Genomic DNA, 19,898 nt, shown 5'->3' with positions numbered 1-19,898 from the left:
ATTTGGATAAATAGACTTCTTTGCTATTCTCCATATGTCTTCATTATGATGTGAAGGAAAGTGGTCAAGCCTTGGATATAAAGCTTGGGAGTCTTTCCTTCCCCCAAAAAAATAATAAAACAAAACAAACAAAAAGTTGCTCAAACTAGACTAAAAATATTTAAGGGAGCAGATAGGTGGTACTCCATTTCTCTCTCCCTGAAGAGAGTAAAGTGGTCTCAGTCCCAACTTCCTGTCTTCCTCTCCTGGAAGGAATGAGTCTTTGAAGAACAATAGGAAAAGAGATTAAAGATGTCATTCTGCTTTTTATTAAGCCAAATAAAGCCAACAAAGCCTTACTACATGTGGACCTTCAATACACCAACACTTAGCATCATGCCTGGCACATAAATATTTGTCAATTGACTAACGGTATTCATTCCCTTTGTTTTTCCAATGAGGAAAGCTATTGCATCTCTCTCCCCTTACTAATCAAACTTACTGTAGAGTCAACTATACTTCATATCTTCATTTCCTTAGTGCTCACTTGTTTCTCAGATTTGTCTTTTGCTTTCTCAGATTTCAAAGTAGCTTCAAGATCTATCACACATCTAAAAACGCTCTCTTTAAGTTCCTTCATGACTCCATTGGACTAAATCCAATGGCTATAACTTCTCAGTCCTAGTCTTTCTTGATCTTTCTGCAGTATATGACATAAGTTGATCAATGTCTTTCTCTTGGATATTATTTCCTTCCTTGGTTTGTCTGACTCTTCTCTGAAGGCTAAGAATTGGAAATCAAAAATATGTCCACCAATTGAGAAATGGCTGAACAAATTATGGTATATGTTTGGAATGGAATATTATTATGCTATAAGAAATGTCAAGCAGGATGATTTAAGAAAAAAAGTAGAAAGACTTACATGAACTGATATAAGATGAAGTGAGCAGAACCAGAACACTATAGATAGTAATGGCAATATTGTATGATAAAGCGCTGTGAATGACTTAATTTTTCTCTGTAATACAATGATCCAAGACAGTTTCATGATGAAAACGAGAGTCTGAAAACAGACTGAAGAATGCTATTTTTCCCTCTCTTTTGCTTGTTTTATTTTTTCTTTTTGCTTGAATTTTCTTTTTTTATTAAATTTATAATTATACATTTTTGACAGTACATATGCATCAGTAATTTTTATAACATTATCCCTTGTATTCATTTTTCCAGATTTTCCCCTCCCTCCCTTTACTCCCTCCCCTAGATGACGGCAATCCCATACATTTTACATGAGTTACAGTATAACCTAGATATAATATATGTGTGTAAATCCAATTTTCTTGTTGCACATTAAGAATTGGATTCCAAAGGTGTAAGTAACCTGGGTAGATAGACAGTAGTGTTAATATTTTACATTAAATTCCCAGTGTTCCTTCTCTGGGTGTAGTTGTTTCTGTCCATCATTGATCAGCTGGAAGTGAGTTGGATCTTCTCTATGTTGAAGATTTCCACTTCCATCAGAATACATCTTCATACAGTATTGTTGTTAAAGTGTATAGTGACCTTCTGGTTCTGTTCATTTCACTCAGCAACAGTTCATGCAAGTCTCTCCAAGCCTCTCTGTATTTCTCCTGTTGGTCATTTCTTACTGAACAATAATATTCCATAACCTTCATATACCATAATTTACCCAACCATTCTCCAATTGATGGACATCCATTCATCTTCCAGTTTCTAACCACTATGAAAAGAGCTGCTACAAACATTTTGTCACACACAGGTCTCTTTAGTATTTCTTTGGGATATAAGCCCAGTAGTTTGCTTGAATTTTCTTGCATAAAATGACTAGTACAGAAATGTTTTACATGATTGTACAAATATCAGATTACTTATCATCTTCAAGGGGGAATAAAATTTGGAACTCAAAATTTAAAAAAAATACTAAAAAATATTTTCATATGTAATAAGGGAAGACACCATTTAAAGCAAAAAAGAAGGTAAGCTCTTTGAAGGTAAGAACTGTCTTTTTTTTGCTAGTATTTGTGTTTCCAGGATACAGCACAGTGCTTAACATTTAGTTAAGCGCCTAATAAATACTTATGACACATCCAGGACCAAGCAAATCTTTCCTTTCCAAATCTATTACTTTTCCTCCCCACTTCTCTATTGCAGGGGTATCACCATCCTTTTCCTCGGTTGCTGAAGCTTATGGATTTTACTTCCTTTATGTTTCTCCCCTTTATCCTCTCCTCAGTCTCCATACTATAGTTCAAACTCATATCATGTCTCCTTCAATTGTTACAATAGTTTGCTGACTCACCTCTCTAATTTCATTCTCTTCCCTCAGATCCGTTCTCTATCTAAGAATAGGGATAGAGACTGAGGAGGGTGGATTGGATAGCCTCCAAGGTCCAGCTCTACATCTTATTTATTTGTTGTTGTTTATCCTTTATTCCTGAAGGAGATCAATCTGGAGTCTGTAAATGGACCTAGATCCAGGAATTAACTCCTGGATGAGGTAATTTTCTCTTCTCATGCAGGCTGGCACTTTTTCTTAAACTTTGTCTTAAAGAATTACTAGAGTAGTAAGGTTCATTGAATTAATCAAGATCACACAACTAGTATGGGTCTAGTCTTTCTGGATTCAAAGCCAAATCCCCATCCCTTATGATACACTGCCTTTCATCTCCTATATATACAACCAAATTAATCTTCCTATTTTTCTCCTCATTGCTTTCCATTGCCATCAGGACAAAACTTCAACAGTCATCCAAGATTCCCCATGAACTGTTTCCAACATGTTTCATGATTTCTGGACCCTTCACCTTCCCCTATTTCATGTCTGCCTCGGTGACTTTTTTAAGGATTTTCTTCATACCTGGATTGTTTTTTCCTACTTTGAGGCCTTTCTAAATCCTACCTGTTTTTCAAAGCCATGCTCTAGAACCATCTCCTTGAGGAAGTGATCCCTATAAAATCCACTCCATATAGAGCTCTTTTAGCCTTTATTTGAGATAGACAATCCATCCTTCCATTATACCTATATGGTATAATCTTATATACCTATATAATATAATAATCTTATATACCTATATAATATAATCTTATATGTGTCTCCCTTCCTCAATTTCCTATTTTCCTATTCCCCACCTGTGGAATAAGGAGTGTATTCTGCCCCAGTTAGATTATACCTAGAATATTATGTTGAATTCTAGGTCTCCATAATTTAGGAAGATTCCTTCCCACTCTAGAATTCTGTTTCCATGTGTCTGCTATACTTTTGCCTCCTCTCCAGAGTGTCCAGTCACAGAGGATTACATAAAAATGCATTGATTTGTATCAGACTCCTTCTCACCCACAGCCAGTTTCCCTAAAAAATGAAAAAGTCTTCAGAAGCCCATTTAAGAAAATAGTTTTTAATCGCCAAAATCAGTTTGATACTCCCACCTCCCTCAGACAGAACCCACCCCCACCATGGGCCTTAGCCCCCAAATGAGGCATCACCTGGACTCTCCCTCCTGGAACGGGGACCCCGGAAGCCAGGGCCTGGGGTTGGGATGGCTGGGGGGTTCAGCACAACTTCCCCAGGCCGGGCCCCCCCAGGTTTCCCTTTCAGTTGGAGGAGCTCCTGGTAATCCCGAACCATAGCCCTCAAGGGTTCTAGCTGGGGTAACACATACTCCTCCAACCATTCATCCACAGTATTAGAGTAGAACACGACACCCAAATGCATCTGAAGGGTTGGCAGTAGGCTCTCCCAGGCTTCAGACACCCTGAGGAAAGGAAATGAGGGTGTCCACAGGTCTCCCTTCTCCCACCAGCCTCCAAGAATCAGTTCTTCCTCAACCCACAGTCATCAACTTGAAGCTCTCCACTCCTCCCTGAAAACCCTGAGGAGTCAGTCTCAACATCCAAGAGCCTTCCTCAATTCTTCCCCATACATATTACTCACTTGGTCAATTTTCGGCCAAAGGCCTCCAGATTCTGTGGGTTCCCAAAGTGATTTTTACGATGGTAAGGGCTGAACCAGCCCTGAGCTGTGCTAGGGATACACAACAGAGAAAGGGGCTACTTCAGCAAATGGTCAGACATCCCCTGCCTTCCCATTTTGGATGTACTAAAAGGAAAATGGCAAATTGGGATAGAGCCTCCAGGACTTCTCAAAGTCCTCCCTTCAAGGGTTCCCAAGAATGAGGCACTAGGAGCTGCTCTCCCTTGGGTAAATCAATCACATGCAGGCAGGGGAGCAGGTTAGAGGGCAGAGGGATGGGTATAGGAGGTACCTATCCTCCTCCAGAGCTCTCAGTCCATTCTCCTTCAGCTCCTTAACTTGTTCTACCAGGTGGTAGACCTCAGCCCCAGGAAACATACCATCTCCTTGGCTGTGGATAGGAAGGGGACAGGATCAAGTAGGAAGGGCCTGGACTGGAATGGGAGCAGTTATTTGGCTAGGCTTCAGACTGACATGCTAAACTGGTCCTCCCCTTCTCCTTCCAACTTCCTTCTTCCCCAAGTCTGTCCCATCCGTCAGTGATGGCCAGCCTAGCATACAAAGCCCCTCCCTAAAGCTCTAAGTAGGGACTCCACCCCCAGTCTGGCCCATGGTCTCCCCACCAAGTGCTGGACTCCAGGTTGATAGTCTGAAATCCTAGCAGCTCCATAACTGTCTTCTTGGTCACCTCAGTGAATTCTCCTAGGGAAAGAAAGAGGGAAAAAAACCAAATGATTCAGGCAACCTGCTCTTTCTAAACCAGAGATTTAAAATCTAATTCAGAGCAGGACTATAGATAGTCTACTTCTATTGTCTGGGAAAGTTACTATGAGTAGCAACTGTTTAATTGTCTAAGAATATCTACCAAAGTCTAGAGTACCTACAGAAAAAGGCTTGGTTAATCCTAGCCGCAGTTTCCTTTTCTGTAAAATAGGGATACTTATACATATATTATCAACCTCACAGTGTTTTTTATGAATAAACTGTTCTATAGATCTTCTAGTGTTTATAGTGCATATGAGTTATGCTAGTTAGGACCAAATCCTCAGGGCTACCTAGTGTTTTTTCCCACACCTTTGAAGGAACTGGAAGAAAATCAGCCATTGATGGGGTGGGAAGTGAGAGAGGGGAAGAAATAGGGAAGGGAAGTGTAAATTCCCAGCTGATGTCCATGCCTCCTCTCCCAAAACTTTTCCAAGTTGTCATAGGCCTCTCATTCACATCACACAGGAGGGAGCTAGATGAGAAAGTAAATTCCCCTCAAGCCCATTATCTTGTGAATGACTACCCATACCATCAACGAGGGTCTGCAGACAGATGGCCAAGGAAGGAACAGCCACAGGGAGCAGCTCACACAGCACAGAATAATGGTCATATCTGAAAAGAGGAAGAGAAAAGACAGAGAGCCAGAGATGTGTCTAAGACTCTTCATCAAAATACAAGTTTCTTGAGAGCAGGGAGCCTGCTTTTTGTCTTTGCATTTGGGGCACTTAGCACAGTGCCTGACCCACTGCAGTAGGTGCTTAACAAAAGTTTTTTTGATGACTGATTGCCTCTAATTCCCATACTCACCCTATCTCACCCTACTAGACCCCCAGCCTAAGCCTTCACCTCTGCCAACCAGTCAGAACAATGCCCTGGCAGCGGATAGGGCGGGCATCCCGGATGTGGGGGCCAGAAGATGCAGCCTGCAGAGCTCGGAGCACACGAAGCCACGACAGCTGGTTGCTCAGGTGATGGCTAAGAGGTGTCCACATCTGGGCTGGGCCTGTGGAACCCTTGAAGGAACTGGCAAACCAAACGCTTCGGAAGCCACTTTCTGCATACTTGGCAATGATACGTCCTGGGGATAAGGGGGAAGCATAAGAAGTGTAAGAAAGCAGGAGCTGGGAAGGAGGAAGGGTCTGGGGAGTATAAAGTGGAGAGGACCCACTCATCCAGGAGTCAGGGATCAAGAGGACTATCTATCCCACCCAGGCCCACTTTAACTATCTCAAGTTATCCTAGGGCAATATAGCTAGTTACGGGTCATCCCTGTCCCACCCAGCAACCAGGGGAGCAGGGGATGTGACTCCAGTTCTGACAGGCCATATGCTCACCAATCTGGTCAGTGTCCAAGTCAGGGTCATAGAACCACATCATAGGGTCTGCAAGCTGAGGGATCCCCGATTCTAGGAGGACAGGAAAGATCAGTAAGAGGGTACTAAGGAGGCAAGAATAAAGCATACCAAAGATTCCTCCATTATCAGGGTACTGTCCCTCTACCCCACACTAGGCCAAGATGTAGGTGACTTTGGGTTTGGGGAGACCTTCCTTAGGCATAGAAAGGCCTTAGAGGAGTGCTAGGGATAGGAAAGGGACAAATGCTAATGAAGGAATCCCAGGATGCCAGAGGCCAGAATCCAGAGAATGAATACCAACTAGATGAAGTTGGAATCTTGGGAAGGGGGGACCCTAGGATAACAGGGTTGAGAGACAACGGCCAATGAGGGAAGAAGATGGTCTGTAGGATGGGGGCATCCCAGAATACTAGGGTTGGGAAACAAATGTCTATGAGGGAAAGTCTATAAAATGGGGGTTCCCAGGATCCTAGGGTAAGGGGTATTCCTAATACTGGGGGGGACAAGGAAGGTTCCCAGGGCTGGGGGATGATTGCCGGTGAGAGGAGTTCAACATCTTTGGGATCAGGGGACTCTGGTATTCTAGACTTGTGGGAAGAATACCAATTATGGAATGGTCAGTGTCTCCATGTTGGGAAGAGTAATACCAGGGTCTCGGAGTAGGTAACATTTCTAGCATCCTCCAACCCTGAATGGCTGGGAGATGAATGGTAATAGGGGAAAGTCAGGGATGGGGAGATCCTAGAGTTCCAAAATTGAAGGATAAATGCCAATGAGGGAATGTCAAAATTTCTAGCAATTGGGGGATCCCAGGGTTGGGGTCCCCCTGCCTTGGACAGCCTGGGGTGGGAGTCTTCGAAGCACATCATCCCAAAGTAGCAGTCGAAGCCCTGGATGGCGCCAGCTCAGAAAAGTCACGACTTCTCGAACATGATTCAAGTACATGTGACCAACATCTTCTCCATGGCGAAGTAGCCAGGCTCGGGAGTCTGCACCCTCACCCAGGTGGAACACCTACACCCCAAAGGGAGATAGATCACCTTAGACAAGGCTCCCAAAGCCTGATCTTACAGGATTCTCCCCCACCTCTCCTACCCTCTCCCAGATCTGACCTCATCAGCTCCCACATGTAGCCAGCGGGTATGTGGGTGCTGGTCAAGAACCTGGCCCAGAAGGGCTCGGAGTAACGGCATTGTCCCAGCTGCATGTGGATTCAGGGTGCTGGGATAACGATCCACTTCCCGAAGGGGCCAGAACTTCTCATGTTTTAGCACAAACTGGAATGAGAAATACCAAGATGAAGAAGGGGAAAAGAAGGAATAGATCAGAAAAGCTGAGAATTTAGGGGGCAATAACCAGTTTCCCATGGAAACAGAACATATTCTCATATTTCATCAACATGTTCCTCGAGACAGGACAGAAATATAAATAGCTTGGATAGACTAGGGTAAAGGGGGACAGTCAGTCCTTACTTGGACCCTTCCCGTTGCTCTCCTGAGATCATCCCCCAACCCTGAAAAGGGTCATCCTGGGATATCCTGGTCAGGATTAAGATAAGAGGAGCTGAGTCAAGGGGCAAGGGTTAATGGCCAGGATGAGAGTTAATTGCTGAATAGGATCAGAGGTCAAGTACCTCAAAGTGGCCAAATGTCTGCACCAGGGGAATCACTTCCAGGTGGTTCTGTGTTGCCAATTGCTGAATCCTCTCAATGTCGTGTTTACTGAGGATACCAAGGTCCTTATCAGGCCCCCACCAGCCCCATCTTCATGGCCTCCATCCCCTGCCAGAATTACTTCTGGCTTCTCCAACTCATGACTAATCTTCTCTATTAAGTCCCCCAGATTCCTCCCTCTATCAGACCCCACAGCTCTGACCTCCTTCTCCCAGATCCCTGGGCAGCCTCCCTTGATGAACCCCATAGTTATAATATGTCCCCTCCCATCCAATTCAACTCTCATAGACTTGTTCCATTCCCTTATCAGACTCCTCTCTCATAGCCTAGGGCTTCCTAAATTTACAGCCCCACTCCTCCATCAGTTCCCATAAACCCAATTACATTCCCACCTGTAGGAGTGGGGTGAACGTAACAACTCCAGTTCCCCATGGAAAGGAAACATGTCTTCATATTCGATCAGCACAGCATCTGCCCCGAGCCGGGACAGAAGTGGAAACAGCTTGAGGGGGACCAGAGTGAGGGGCAACAGGTCAGAAGAACTTGGATTCTTCCCTTTGCCCTCCAGCAATCATCCCCCCACTCTGAAAAGTCATTGCCCCTCCTCTTCAGCACAGTCCTTTCCCAGATACTCCCAGGCATCTGAGTCAACTGTCTCACCTGTTCCAGATAAGATACCCTGGGAGCAGCTCCCTTCATGTCCAGATGGACAACTTTCATCACTCCTGTTTGATCTCTTCGAGGGACTTCCCCAGTCAACCTCTCAGACCAAGACCCCAGAGTGCTCTCTCCAACTGGTTCAGGAGATGGCTGGCCACCCCCTGCCTCACCCCAGGGCCTGCCTGATGTTGGCTCCAGACTAAAGTGGGGGGGAAAAAACAGTGATCATTGATCAGCCAACAGAAAGCAAGCATTGGATAGGATGAGTTCCAATGAGCACGCACAAGCAAACACATGGATGCACACACACACACACACACACACACACACACACACACACACACACCCCTTTCCCTTTTCCTCCCTTATGCCTAGGAAAGCACCTGCCTTTATTCAGGGGCTCCAGCTTATGGTGATGTATCTTTGTACATCTAAGGATAGCATGGACTTTATAGGCATATGAACAATTCTCCCCCAACTCCAAGCTCCCCACTCCTCATGCAGCAGCCCTAGCCCCTCACCACCGGGGCAGAAGCAGTCTGAGGCCGGCACAAGCACAGAGGAGCAAGGAGGCCACTTGCAGAAGCAATTTCTGGTTCCTTTGCAACATCCTGGGGGGTGTAGTTACTCCTGGGGTAAAATGGGAGGGGGGTCAGTGGGTCAAGCCCGGGACTGGGAAAGGGAGCAATTGTCATTCCTGTGAGGTATTGGGAGGATGTCGGGTCTCAGCAGATGGATGGGAGGAGGGCTAGCCTGAGAGTCGATGGGGTGAAGGGGGTTGGGAAGAAGAGGGGGGGGAGGGGAGAGTACCGCCCGGCTTTGCAGCCTCCCCTCCCCCAGGCAATCCTAGGTTGGAGCAGAAGGGAGGGAGCCTTGGGTGGAAGCTGGCCGAGAGGGAGGGGATGATTGATGGTCTAGACCCGGAGCATGGGGGCGTAGAGGCGGGGCGCCCCCGCGAATATCGCTCCCGCCTCCCAGCCCCAGCCCAAGCCCGGCCCGCCCAGGTCCCCCAGCACCTGGCTGAGCTGCTCTCCTCCCGGCCCCGTTAGGCGCCTCGGGGTTCCGACGCCTCCAGGCCCCGCCCGCACCGCTGCCCCCCCAACCCCTCCGGGCGGTCGCCGAACCGACCCCCACTCCCCGGTGCGGGCGGGCAGGTGGGGAGCGCACCGAGATCCCCAGGCTGCGGGTAGCGGGCCGAGACAGCCTCAAGCCCCACCCGATACTGCGATTGGACGCGAACAGCCGCGGCAAGCTCCTCCTGCTGCCCGAGGATGACAGCTCGGGAGGAGGAAAGGATGCAGAAGGATGCGGGGGCGGGGGTCGTGGGGGAGGGGAAGGAAGAGTGGGGTCTCCCTAACCCACCCCCCACCCAGGAACAAGTCGCTATAGCCAATTCTGAAAGCCCCACTGGACCCCATTCTTTCCCATTCCACCCCCAGACCCCGTTACAGTTATATAGGCTTATGGGGCCAACGATCCATCCGGGAAAGAACATTTGGACCACCGCCCACCTTTTCCCGGAACATCTGGGACCCGCAGAGACTCCCATCTCTCCCCATTTGACAAGTTCTCAAAGCTTACCTTCCACCATCCTATCTCCTCCATCACTCTCCCCAGAACTTTCCCCGTCTATATCCTCCGGTCTTCTCATTCCTGCCTGCGATCGATGGGTACTAAGCCTCCCTAGCCTTGCTCCACCCACTCCGCGCCTGCTCTAGCCCCTTCTACTGTGCCCTGTGGAACCCCGGTTCTACTGTGAGCAAACGCCTCTCCATCCCCCACCTTTTCCACAAGCCCTCCTTCCAGCTGCCCGCCTTAACAAAAATCTGGCTTTTTCCCTGACAACGCCGACCCCCTCCCTAACAATTCTCTCCAATGGAGACTACTTCTTCTCCCACTCCCTGTGAATCACAGGGGCAGAAGGAGGAGTCAGTATGTTTCTTGCTCACCACCTTTCTTTATTTCTCCTAGACTTTCAACCTGCCACTATCATTCAAAAATCTTTTCTTCCTTGAAATTCATGCCGTTCTTTTTCTAATATCCTCTCTCCATTTTAGCAATCATCTACCAGGACATTCTCCTTTTCTTCAGAGGCTTTAGCTCCTGGCACATTGTTTCTCTTTCTATTAAATCATCTTCAGTGACTTCAGTATTTATATTAATGGCCTTTTAAAAACCCAAGCTCCAGACTTTTTTAACACACTCGGCTCTCCAACAACTTTAACCATCTTAGATAATGATATCATAGGAAAATCAGGAATCACCTTCCTGATTCTAAACTTTTTTTTTTAATTTTTATTTTATTTTATAATTATAACATTTTTTTTGACAGTACATATCCATGGGTAATTTTTTACAACATTATCCCTTGCACTTACTTCTATTCAGATTTTTTCCCTTCCTCCCCCAACCCCCTCCCCCAGATGGCAAGCAGTCTTATATATGTTAAATATATTACAGTATAATTTAGATACAATATATGTGTGTAGAACCGAATTTTTTGTTGCACATGAAGAATTGGATTCAGAAGGTAAAAATAACAGTTTACATTCATTTCCCAGTGTTCCTTTTCTGGATGTAGCTGGTTCTGTCCATCATTAATCAATTGGAATTGGATTAGCTCTTCTCTATGTTGAAGAAATCCACTTCCATCAGCATACATCCTCGTACAGTATCATTGTTGAAGTGTATAATGATCTTCTGGTTCTGCTTGTTTCACTCAGCATCAGTTGATGTAAGTCTCTCCAAGCCTCTCTGTATTTCTCCTGTTGGTCATTTCTTATAGAACAATAATATTCCATAACATTCATATACCATAGTTTACCCAACCATTCTCCAATTGATGGACATCCATTCATCTTCCAGCTTCTAGCCACTATGAAAAGGGCTGCCACAAACATTTTGGCACATACAGGACCCTTTCCCTTCTCTAGTAGTTCCTTGGGGTATAAGCCCAGTAGTAGTATGGCTGGGTCAAAGGGTATGCACATTTTGATAACTTTTTGGGCATAATTCCAGATTGCTCTCCAGAATGGTTGGATTCTTTCACAACTCCACCAACAATGCATCAGTGTCCCAGTTTTCCCACAGCCCCTCCAACATTCATCGTTATTTGTTCCTGTCATCTTAGCCAATCTGACAGGTGTGTAATGATACCTCAGAGTTGTCTTAATTTGCATTTCTCTGATCAATAGTGATTTGGAACACTCTTTCATATGAGTGGAAATAGTTTTAATTTCATCATCTGAAAATTGTCTGTTCATATCCTTTGACCATTTATCAATTGGAGAATGGCTTGATTTCTTATAAATTAAAGTCAATTCTCTGTATATTTTGGAGATGAGGCCTTTATCAGAACCTTTAACTGTAAAAATTTTTTCCCAATTTGTTACTTCCCTTCTAATCTTGTTTGCATTAGTTTTGTTTGTGCAGAAACTTTTTAATTTGGTGTAATCAAAATGTTCTATTTTGTGATCAATAATGGTCTCTAGTTCTCCCTTGGACACAAACTCCTTCCTCCTCCACAAGTCTGAGAGGTAAACCATCCCTTGTTCCTCCAATTTATTTATGATTTCATTCTTTATGCCTAAATCTTGGACCCATTTTGATCTAATCTTAGTATGTGGTGTTAAATATGGGTCCATGCCTAGTTTCTGCCATACTAATTTCCAGTTTTCCCAGCAGTTTTTGTCAAATAATGAATTCTTATCCCAAAATTTGGGATCTTTGGGTTTGTCAAAGATTAGATTGCTATTTTTATTCACTATCTTGTCCTGTGAACCTAACCTATGCCACTGATCAACTAGTCTATTTCTTAGCCAATACCAAATGGTTTTGGTGACTGTTGCTTTATAATATAGCTTTAAATCAGGTACACTTAGACCACCTTCCTCTGACTTTTTTTTCATTAGTTCCCTTGCAATTCTCGACCTTTTATTCTTCCATATGAATTTTGTTGTTATTTTTTCTAGGTCATTAAAATAGTTTCTTGGGAGTCTGATTGGTATAGCACTAAATAAATAGATTAGTTTGGGGAGTATTGTCATCTTTATTATATTCGCTCGGCCTATCCAAGAACATTGAATGTCTTTCCAATTATTTAAATCTGACTTTATTTTTGTGGCAAGTGTTTTGTAATTTTGCTCATATAATTCCTGACTCTCCTTTGGTAGATATATTCCCAAATATTTGATACTATCGACTGTTATTTTGAATGGAATTTCTCTTTGTATCTTTTGCTGTTGGATTGTGTTGGTAATGTATAAAAATCCTGAGGATTTATGTGGATTTATTTTGTATCCTGCGACTTTGCTAAAATTCTGAATTATTTCTAATAGCTTTTTAGCAGAGTCTTTGGGGTTCTCTAAGTATACCATCATGTCATCTGCGAAAAGTGATAATTTGATTTCTTCATTTCCTACTCTAATTCCTTGAATCTCTTTCTCGGCTCTTATTGCCGAGGCTAGAGTTTCTAGTACTATATTGAATAGTAACAGTGATAGGGGGCAACCTTGTTTCACTCCTGATCTTACAGGGAAAGGTTCTAGTTTATCACCATTACATATGATGTTTACTGAAGATTTTAAATATATGCTCCTTATTATTTTAAGGAATAGTCCATTTATTCCTATACTCTCAAGGGTTTTTAGTAGGAATGGATGTTGGATTTTATCAAATGCTTTTTCTGCATCTATTGAGATGATCATATGGTTTTTATTATTTTGATTATTAATATGGTCAATTATACTAATAGTTTTCCTAATATTAAACCAGCCCTGCATTCCTGGTATAAATCCCACTTGGTCATAGTGTATTATCCTGGGGATGATTTTCTGAAGTCTATTTGCTAATATCTTATTTAAGATTTTAGCATCAATATTCATTAAGGAAATTGGTCTATAGTTTTCTTTCTCAGTTTTCGATCTACTTGGTTTAGGTATCAGTACCATGTCTGTGTCATAGAAGGAATTTGGTAGGACTCCTTCAATCCCTATTTTTTCAAATAGTTTACATAGCATTGGAGTTAGTTGTTCTTTAAATGTTTGGTAGAATTCACCTGTAAATCCATCTGGTCCTGGGGACTTTTTCTTAGGAAGTTGGTTAATAGCTTGATCTATTTCTTTTTCTGAGATGGGACTATTTAGACTACTTACTTCTTCCTCTGTTAATCTGGGCAAGCTATATTTTTGAAGGTATTCTTCCATTTCATTTAAGTTATCGAATTTATCGGCATAAAGTTGAGCAAAGTAGCTCCTAACTATTGTTCTAATTTCCTCTTCATTAGTGGTGAGTTCACCCTTTTCATTTTCAAGACTATCAATTTGCTTTTTCTCTTTCCTTTTTTTAATTAGGTTTACTAAGGGTTTGTCTATTTTGTTGGTTTTTTCATAAAACCAACTCTTAGTTTTATTAATTAATTCAATAGTTTTTTTACTTTCAATTTTATTAATCTCACCTTTTATTTTTTGAATTTCAAGTTTTGTGTTTGTCTGGGGGTTTTTAATTTGTTCCTTTTCTAGCAATTTTAGTTGTAAGCCCAATTCGTTGGCCCTCTCTTTCTCTATTTTATGCAAGTAGGCCTGTAGAGATATAAAACTTCCCCTTATTACTGCTTTGGCTGTATCCCACACATTTTGGTATGATGTCTCATTATTGTCATTTTCTTGGGTGAAGTTATTAATTATATCTATGATTTGCTGTTTTACCCAATCATTCTTTAGTATAAGATTATTTAGTTTCCAATTATTTTTTGGTCTATTTTTTCCCTGGCTTTTTATTAAATGTTATTTTGATTGCATTATGGTCTGAAAAGGATGCATTTACTATTTCTGCCTTACTGCATTTGATTTTGAGGTTTTTATGCCCTAGTATATGATCAATTTTTGTATAGGTTCCATGAACTGCTGAGAAGAAAGTATATTCCTTTCTGTCTCCATTTAGCTTTCGCCAAAGATCTATCATATCAAACTTTTCTAGTATTCTATTTACCTCTTTGACTTCTTTCTTATTTATTTTGTGGTTTGATTTATCTAATTCTGAGAGTGCAAGGTTGAGATCTCCCACTATTATAGTTTTGCTATCTATTTCCTCTTGAGGCTCTCTTAATTTCTCTTTTAAGAATTTAGATGCTGCACCACTTGGTGCATATATGTTTAATATTGATACTGCTTCATTATTGATGCTGCCCTTTAGCAGGATATAAAGCCCTTCCTTATCTCTTTTAATTAGATCAATTTTTGTTTTTGCTTGATCTGAGATGAGGATGGCTACTCCTGCTTTTTTGGTTTTGCCTGAAGCATAATAGATTCTGCTCCACCCTTTTACTTTTAGTTTGAATGTCTCACCCTGTTTCAAGTGTGTTTCCTGTAAACAACATATATTAGGATTCTGACTTTTAATCCAGTCTGCTAACTGCTTCCTCTTTATGAGGCAGTTTGCCCCATTCACATTTATGGTTAGAAGGACTAATTCCATATTGCTTGCCATCCTGTTAACCCCTGCTTATGCTTTTCCCCTTTCCTTCCCTTTTACCCCCCTACCCAATATTAAGCTTGTGAACACCACTTGCTTTTCATAGCCCTCCCTTTTTAGGATCCCTCCCCCACCTTAAAGATCCTCCCCTTATTTTACCTCTTTTCCTCGAAATTTCTGTATTCCCTTCCCCTTAGCTTACTCCTTCCCTTTCACTTTTCAATGAAGTGGAAGAAGTTTCACCACAAATCGAATATGTCTATTGATACACGCTATGTTCATCTCCCCCCTTTCTTTCTCTCAGATATAATAGGTTACCTTTGCCTCTTCATGAGATGTAGTACCACCACTTTACACTTTTTTATGATATAATCTCCTTTCCACCTCTAGTTTCTAAGACAATTGTACATATGTTCTTTACATATTTTTTTGACAGAAGTATAGTTCTCAAGATTTCTTTTTACCTTTTTAGAAATCTCTTGAGTTCTGTATTTGAAGATCAAACCTTTTATGTAGGTCTGGTTTTTTCATCAAAAATAGATGGAATTCATTTATTTCGTTAAATGTCCATCTTCTTCCCTGGAAACTGATTCTAAACTAAAATACTACTTTTTCATACAATTTCTGATCTTCCTACCTTTTCTACTCCTCCTTCATCTGCTTTTTGACCTCATCCTGACCTCTAACACCTTTGATTTTCCCTCATTTTCCCAATCCATCATCCATTATAGTTTTTCTTACTCTCTACCCAAATCTGGAGTAACATGTTATAGAAAATAAAGAGTTGATCACTTCCAGTTGATCAATGATGGACAGAGGTAGCTACACCCGGAGAAGAAACACTGGGAAGTGAATGTAAATTGTTAGCACTAATATCTGTCTGCCCCGGTTGCATGTACCTTCGGATTCTAATGTTTATTGTGCAACAAGAAAATGATATTCACACACATGTATTGTACCTAGACTATATTGTAACACATGTAAAATGTATGGGATTGCCTGTCATCGGGGGGAGGGAATAGAGGGAGGGGGGGATAATTTGGAAAAATGAATACAAGGGATAATATTATAAAATATATATATATAATAATAAAAAATTAAAAAAAAAATAAAAAATAAAGAGTTGACTTTGAATTCAGGATAGACCTGAATTTGAAACCTACCTCTAGGTGTTCGACCCTAAGCAAACCACTTAACCTTTTTGTTTAAGACTAAAAAGTTTCAGAGAAGATGTCAACTTGCATTATTGGATGTAATGTGCTCTCCTGGCAGTTACAATTACTAGTCTGTCCTAGACCCACCAGAGTACCTTTGACCACTGTCCTTTGCAGTGTGAGCTCTACCCGGCTCGCCTCCTCTGAGGCCTTCTAAGGTCTCTGGCCACAATCTCTTGAATCTATAGCTTAGTAACCGGTAGCGCACTCAAGAACAACCACATGTAATCTTAAAAGCCTTTATTATACCTACTCACATAATGCCCTAACTGATGCCCTGACTTGTTGGTTCCCTGGTGAACACCTGGTCAGAAGACCCATGTGTTCACTACCAAAACCCTTACCTCTTTTCGCTACCCATCTTGGCTTGGCCACCCAGGCTAGGGAGCCAGAGTGAAGAGCACCAGGTTAAAGAGGGCGGTTGCTGCCTGCAGTGGGCTTACATAGGGCCTGTGAGGTCACACACACAGCCAATCAGCGAGAGAGTCACCCATTACAAAACTATCTCAATATGGCCAGGATCCCGCCCAAGGGCAGTCCTAATATCCACAGAAATTACTTCTGGGCCTCAATCTCCCGATGCACTGTGTCCGCCCATTTAAAGGGCCCTTACAATTGGAGTTTCCTCAACTAGAAGTTACCTAGACCAGAAAAATTATAGATCTCACTCATAACCTTCTCAGCCTGTAATCTACTGTCAGCCATTGCAACAATGGCTTCCTATTGATTCTAACAAAAAAAAAAAAAAAAAAAAAAAAATTCCTCTGTTAGGCTTCTAAAGTCCTTCAAACCTGCCTCCAATCCATCTTTCTAACCTTATCCTGCTCTTTGAACTGGCACTAACCCTAACACTCATTCCTGGGATGCCCTCCTCTTTTCTTTTGCCCCATAGCATTCCTCTTTTCCATCAAGATATGGCCCAAGCTCCATCTTTGACATGTATTCCTTTCTGATTCTCCCATATCCTTGCACCTTCCCTTACAAGAAGTACTAAATCTTACCCAAGTGTTAAACTCCCTGAAAAAAAACAGACCAAATAGAAGCCAGTGACTCTATGTAGCCACAAGAAATGTTGAAGACAAAAGGCTGGAAAAAGAGAGAGAGAGAGAGAGAGAGAGAGAGAGAGAGAGAGAGAGAGAGAGAGAGAGAGAGAAAATATTATGTATCTTACAGCAAAGACAATTGATCTGGAAAACAGATCAAAGACAAAAAAATTAAAATTATTGGACTACATGAAAGCCAAGATCAAAACAAGGATTTAGATACCCTATTTAAAAAATCTGTAATCTGTGACTTCTTGTCCCATTCTCCATGCAAAAGCTCCAAGTTTCCCGACCAACAGGATGATTTCAGAGAGGCTTGAAGAGACCTACATGAACTAATACAAAGTGAAATGAGAATAACCAATAGATCATTATACACAGCAACAACAAGACTATACTATGATCAATTCTGACAGGCGTGGCTCTCTTTAACATTGAGATGATTCAAACCAGTTCCACTTGTGCAGGGATGAAGAGAACCATGTACACCCAGAGAGAGAACCATGGGAACAGAGGGTGGAACACAGCATAGCATTCTCACTCTCTCTGTTATTATTTGCTTGCATTTTGTTTCTTTTTTCTCAATTTTTCTTTTTCTTCCTTCTCAATCTGATTTTTCTTGCGCAACAAGATGGCTGTGTGAATATGTATACACATATTAGATCTGGCATGTATTTCAGCATCTTTAACATGTATTGGACTTCCTGCTGAGTAGGGGAGGAGATGGGAAGAAGAAGGGGAAAATTTGCAGCAGGGGGATGTTGGAAAAATTACCCATGCATATTCTGAATAAAAAGCTTAAAAAAAAAATCTCTAAGTCTTCTCCACTATCTTCAAGTGTTCATCTTACCCCCATCCTCACTGCCTTACTCTCTTTAGATAAGTTCCCCTTATATTTTATTGAGAAGTTGGAAACTGTTCTATATAATCTCCCTGGGGGGGCAGCTAGGTGGAGCAGTGGATAGAGCACCAGCTCTGAATTCAGGAGGACCTGAGTTCAAATCTGATCTCAGACACTTAATACTTCCTAGCTGTGTGACCCTGGGCAAGTCACTTAACCCCAGCCTCAGGACAAAAGAATATATATTTATATGTATATATAATTTCCCTGGATTCTCTTTCTTTATACTTCAAAGTCTATGTCATCCTCTCCTCCCTTCTGATGATGAGGGAGCAAGCATTTTTGTCAACTTTAATCCTTCAATCTTATGTTTTGATTCCATGTCTCCACCACACCTACTTAGGATTTTGGCTAACCTCTTCCTCCAACACAAAAATCTAATAAAATAAAATAAAATAAAAACAAACCCTTGCCTTTACCCTGCTGCCCCTTGAGCTATTTATCCTTGTTCTTCTTTAGATCATCACTAAATTTTTAGAAAAAAGTTTCTAAATACATTAACTCTACTTTCTCATCAACCATTCACTCCTTAATATTCTATATCCCTGCAATATGACTTATATCTCCTTCATTCCGTTAGCAGTATTTTTTTTTCAAAGTCACAGATGGCCTCATCACCAAACCTGATATCTTCAGTTTCTATATTTGATGCTGCTGACCAAAATGCCTTTCAAGAGATATTCTCTTTTCCCTTGGCTTTGTGATATTGAATTCTCCTGGTTCTCCTTCCATCATTTCTGTCTCTCTGGTTTTCCTTTTGTTTTCTTCATTGTCTGCTCTTTTTATTTCTTCCTAAAATGTAAGACATCCTCCCAAGGTCTTATCCCTAACCATCTTCTTTCTTTTCTTTCTTTTCTATTCTCATTATTTCAACTATAACCTCTCACAGATGACTCTCAAATCTCTATTTATAACAATGTAATAGTCATCATATATAAAGTGCTTTAAGATCTGTAAAATGCTTCACAAATAATATATCTCATTTGATCCTTACAACAGCACTAGGAGATAGATGCTGTTCCCCACTTTACAATTGAGGAAACTAAGGCAGAGAACAGTAAAATGATTTGTCCAGGATCACTTGGTAAATGTCTGGGTCAGGATTTGAACTCAAGCCTTATTAACCACAGATCTAAAGTTCTATCCACTAAGCCCCCTAACTACAATCCTGACATTAGGAAAGAGCAGTTTTTCCAACAGCTTGATTGTCCATTACTATTTCGATGTTAGTTGGATAAATTGAAAAGAGAAAAATCTTCAGAAAGACTTCTACCCCCAATTTCACAGTTGCATCACATTTTAAATATCATCATTAATGTTGATCAAAATTGTTTCCCTTCGTTGGCAACAATGAGACATTTTTCCCCAAAAAAATTTAAAGAGGAAACAAAAACTTATACTTGTAAACTTAAAATCCTTAACACAAACCAATAGATTCAATTGAATTAATTATACTTCAATATTCTAGGCATTTGTGATTCTGCCTTTCTTCACCAAACCAGATCACCATTCCTCTATAACTAAATACATAATTTTCAGGAGTTACTGTGGATGAAAAATTCCTCACCTCATAAACAGCCTAGTGGAGAATTACAAATTGAGCTATATTGATCAGGTAACAGGTATACATAACAGTCTTTTGTTTGTTCCAAGCTTGGAATTTTGGTAAATACTGTCAGGAATTATATTCCACTGGCATAAGCTTTCAAGAATTGAGAATCCCCACATATACAAAAATATTTATAGCAGCTCTTTTTGTGGTGGCAAAGAATTGGGAATTAAGGAGATTCCCATCAATTGGGGAATGACTCAAGTTGTGGTATATGAGTGTAATGGAATACTATTGTGA

The 19,898-nt window shown here is 41.6% G+C and overlaps 1 protein-coding gene across 3 annotated transcripts; it reads right to left on the bottom strand.

Moving 5' to 3' along the window:
• Nucleotides 1-3,376: 3,376 nt before the first annotated feature.
• LOC141549724 (hexosaminidase D-like) lies at nt 3,377-10,284 on the bottom strand. Of its 3 annotated transcripts, none has more exons than XM_074279515.1 (14): nt 10,002-10,284; nt 8,942-9,050; nt 8,421-8,619; nt 8,153-8,262; nt 7,721-7,808; nt 7,200-7,364; nt 6,918-7,101; nt 6,067-6,138; nt 5,579-5,810; nt 5,262-5,344; nt 4,591-4,669; nt 4,260-4,358; nt 3,929-4,018; nt 3,377-3,749 (listed from the first exon to the last, which is right to left on the bottom strand). In XM_074279515.1, the coding sequence occupies exons 1-14, from the start codon at nt 10,069-10,071 to the stop codon at nt 3,458-3,460; spliced, it is 1,872 nt and encodes a 623-aa protein (XP_074135616.1). In that variant the 5' UTR covers nt 10,072-10,284; the 3' UTR covers nt 3,377-3,457. The 3 variants fall into 3 exon arrangements, with proteins under 3 accessions (XP_074135616.1, XP_074135620.1, XP_074135617.1); XM_074279519.1 differs by lacking the exon at nt 10,002-10,284 and adding an exon at nt 9,437-9,739; XM_074279516.1 differs by lacking the exon at nt 10,002-10,284 and adding an exon at nt 9,437-9,632 and having other exon boundaries at nt 8,808-9,050.
• Nucleotides 10,285-19,898: the final 9,614 nt, after the last annotated feature.

Source organism: Sminthopsis crassicaudata, chromosome 1 (genome assembly GCF_048593235.1).
Source record: "Sminthopsis crassicaudata isolate SCR6 chromosome 1, ASM4859323v1, whole genome shotgun sequence".
In the NCBI taxonomy this organism is placed as follows: Eukaryota; Metazoa; Chordata; class Mammalia; order Dasyuromorphia; family Dasyuridae; genus Sminthopsis; species Sminthopsis crassicaudata.
Note: the sequence above shows the minus strand (reverse complement) of the source record. Positions and strands in the feature narration are given on the sequence as shown.

Bases quoted from the DNA above. Each gene is read 5' to 3' on its own strand.
- LOC141549724 (XM_074279515.1), bottom strand. From the start codon at position 10,071: ATGAGAAGACCGGAGGATATAGACGGGGAAAGTTCTGGGGAGAGTGAT. The intron at 8,263-8,420 runs GTGAGACAGTTG...GTCCCCCTCAAG, and splicing joins GGGTATCTTATCTGGAACAG to CTGTTTCCACTTCTGTCCCG. The intron at 5,811-6,066 runs GTGAGCATATGG...CCTTATCCCCAG, and splicing joins CTTGGACACTGACCAGATTG to GACGTATCATTGCCAAGTAT.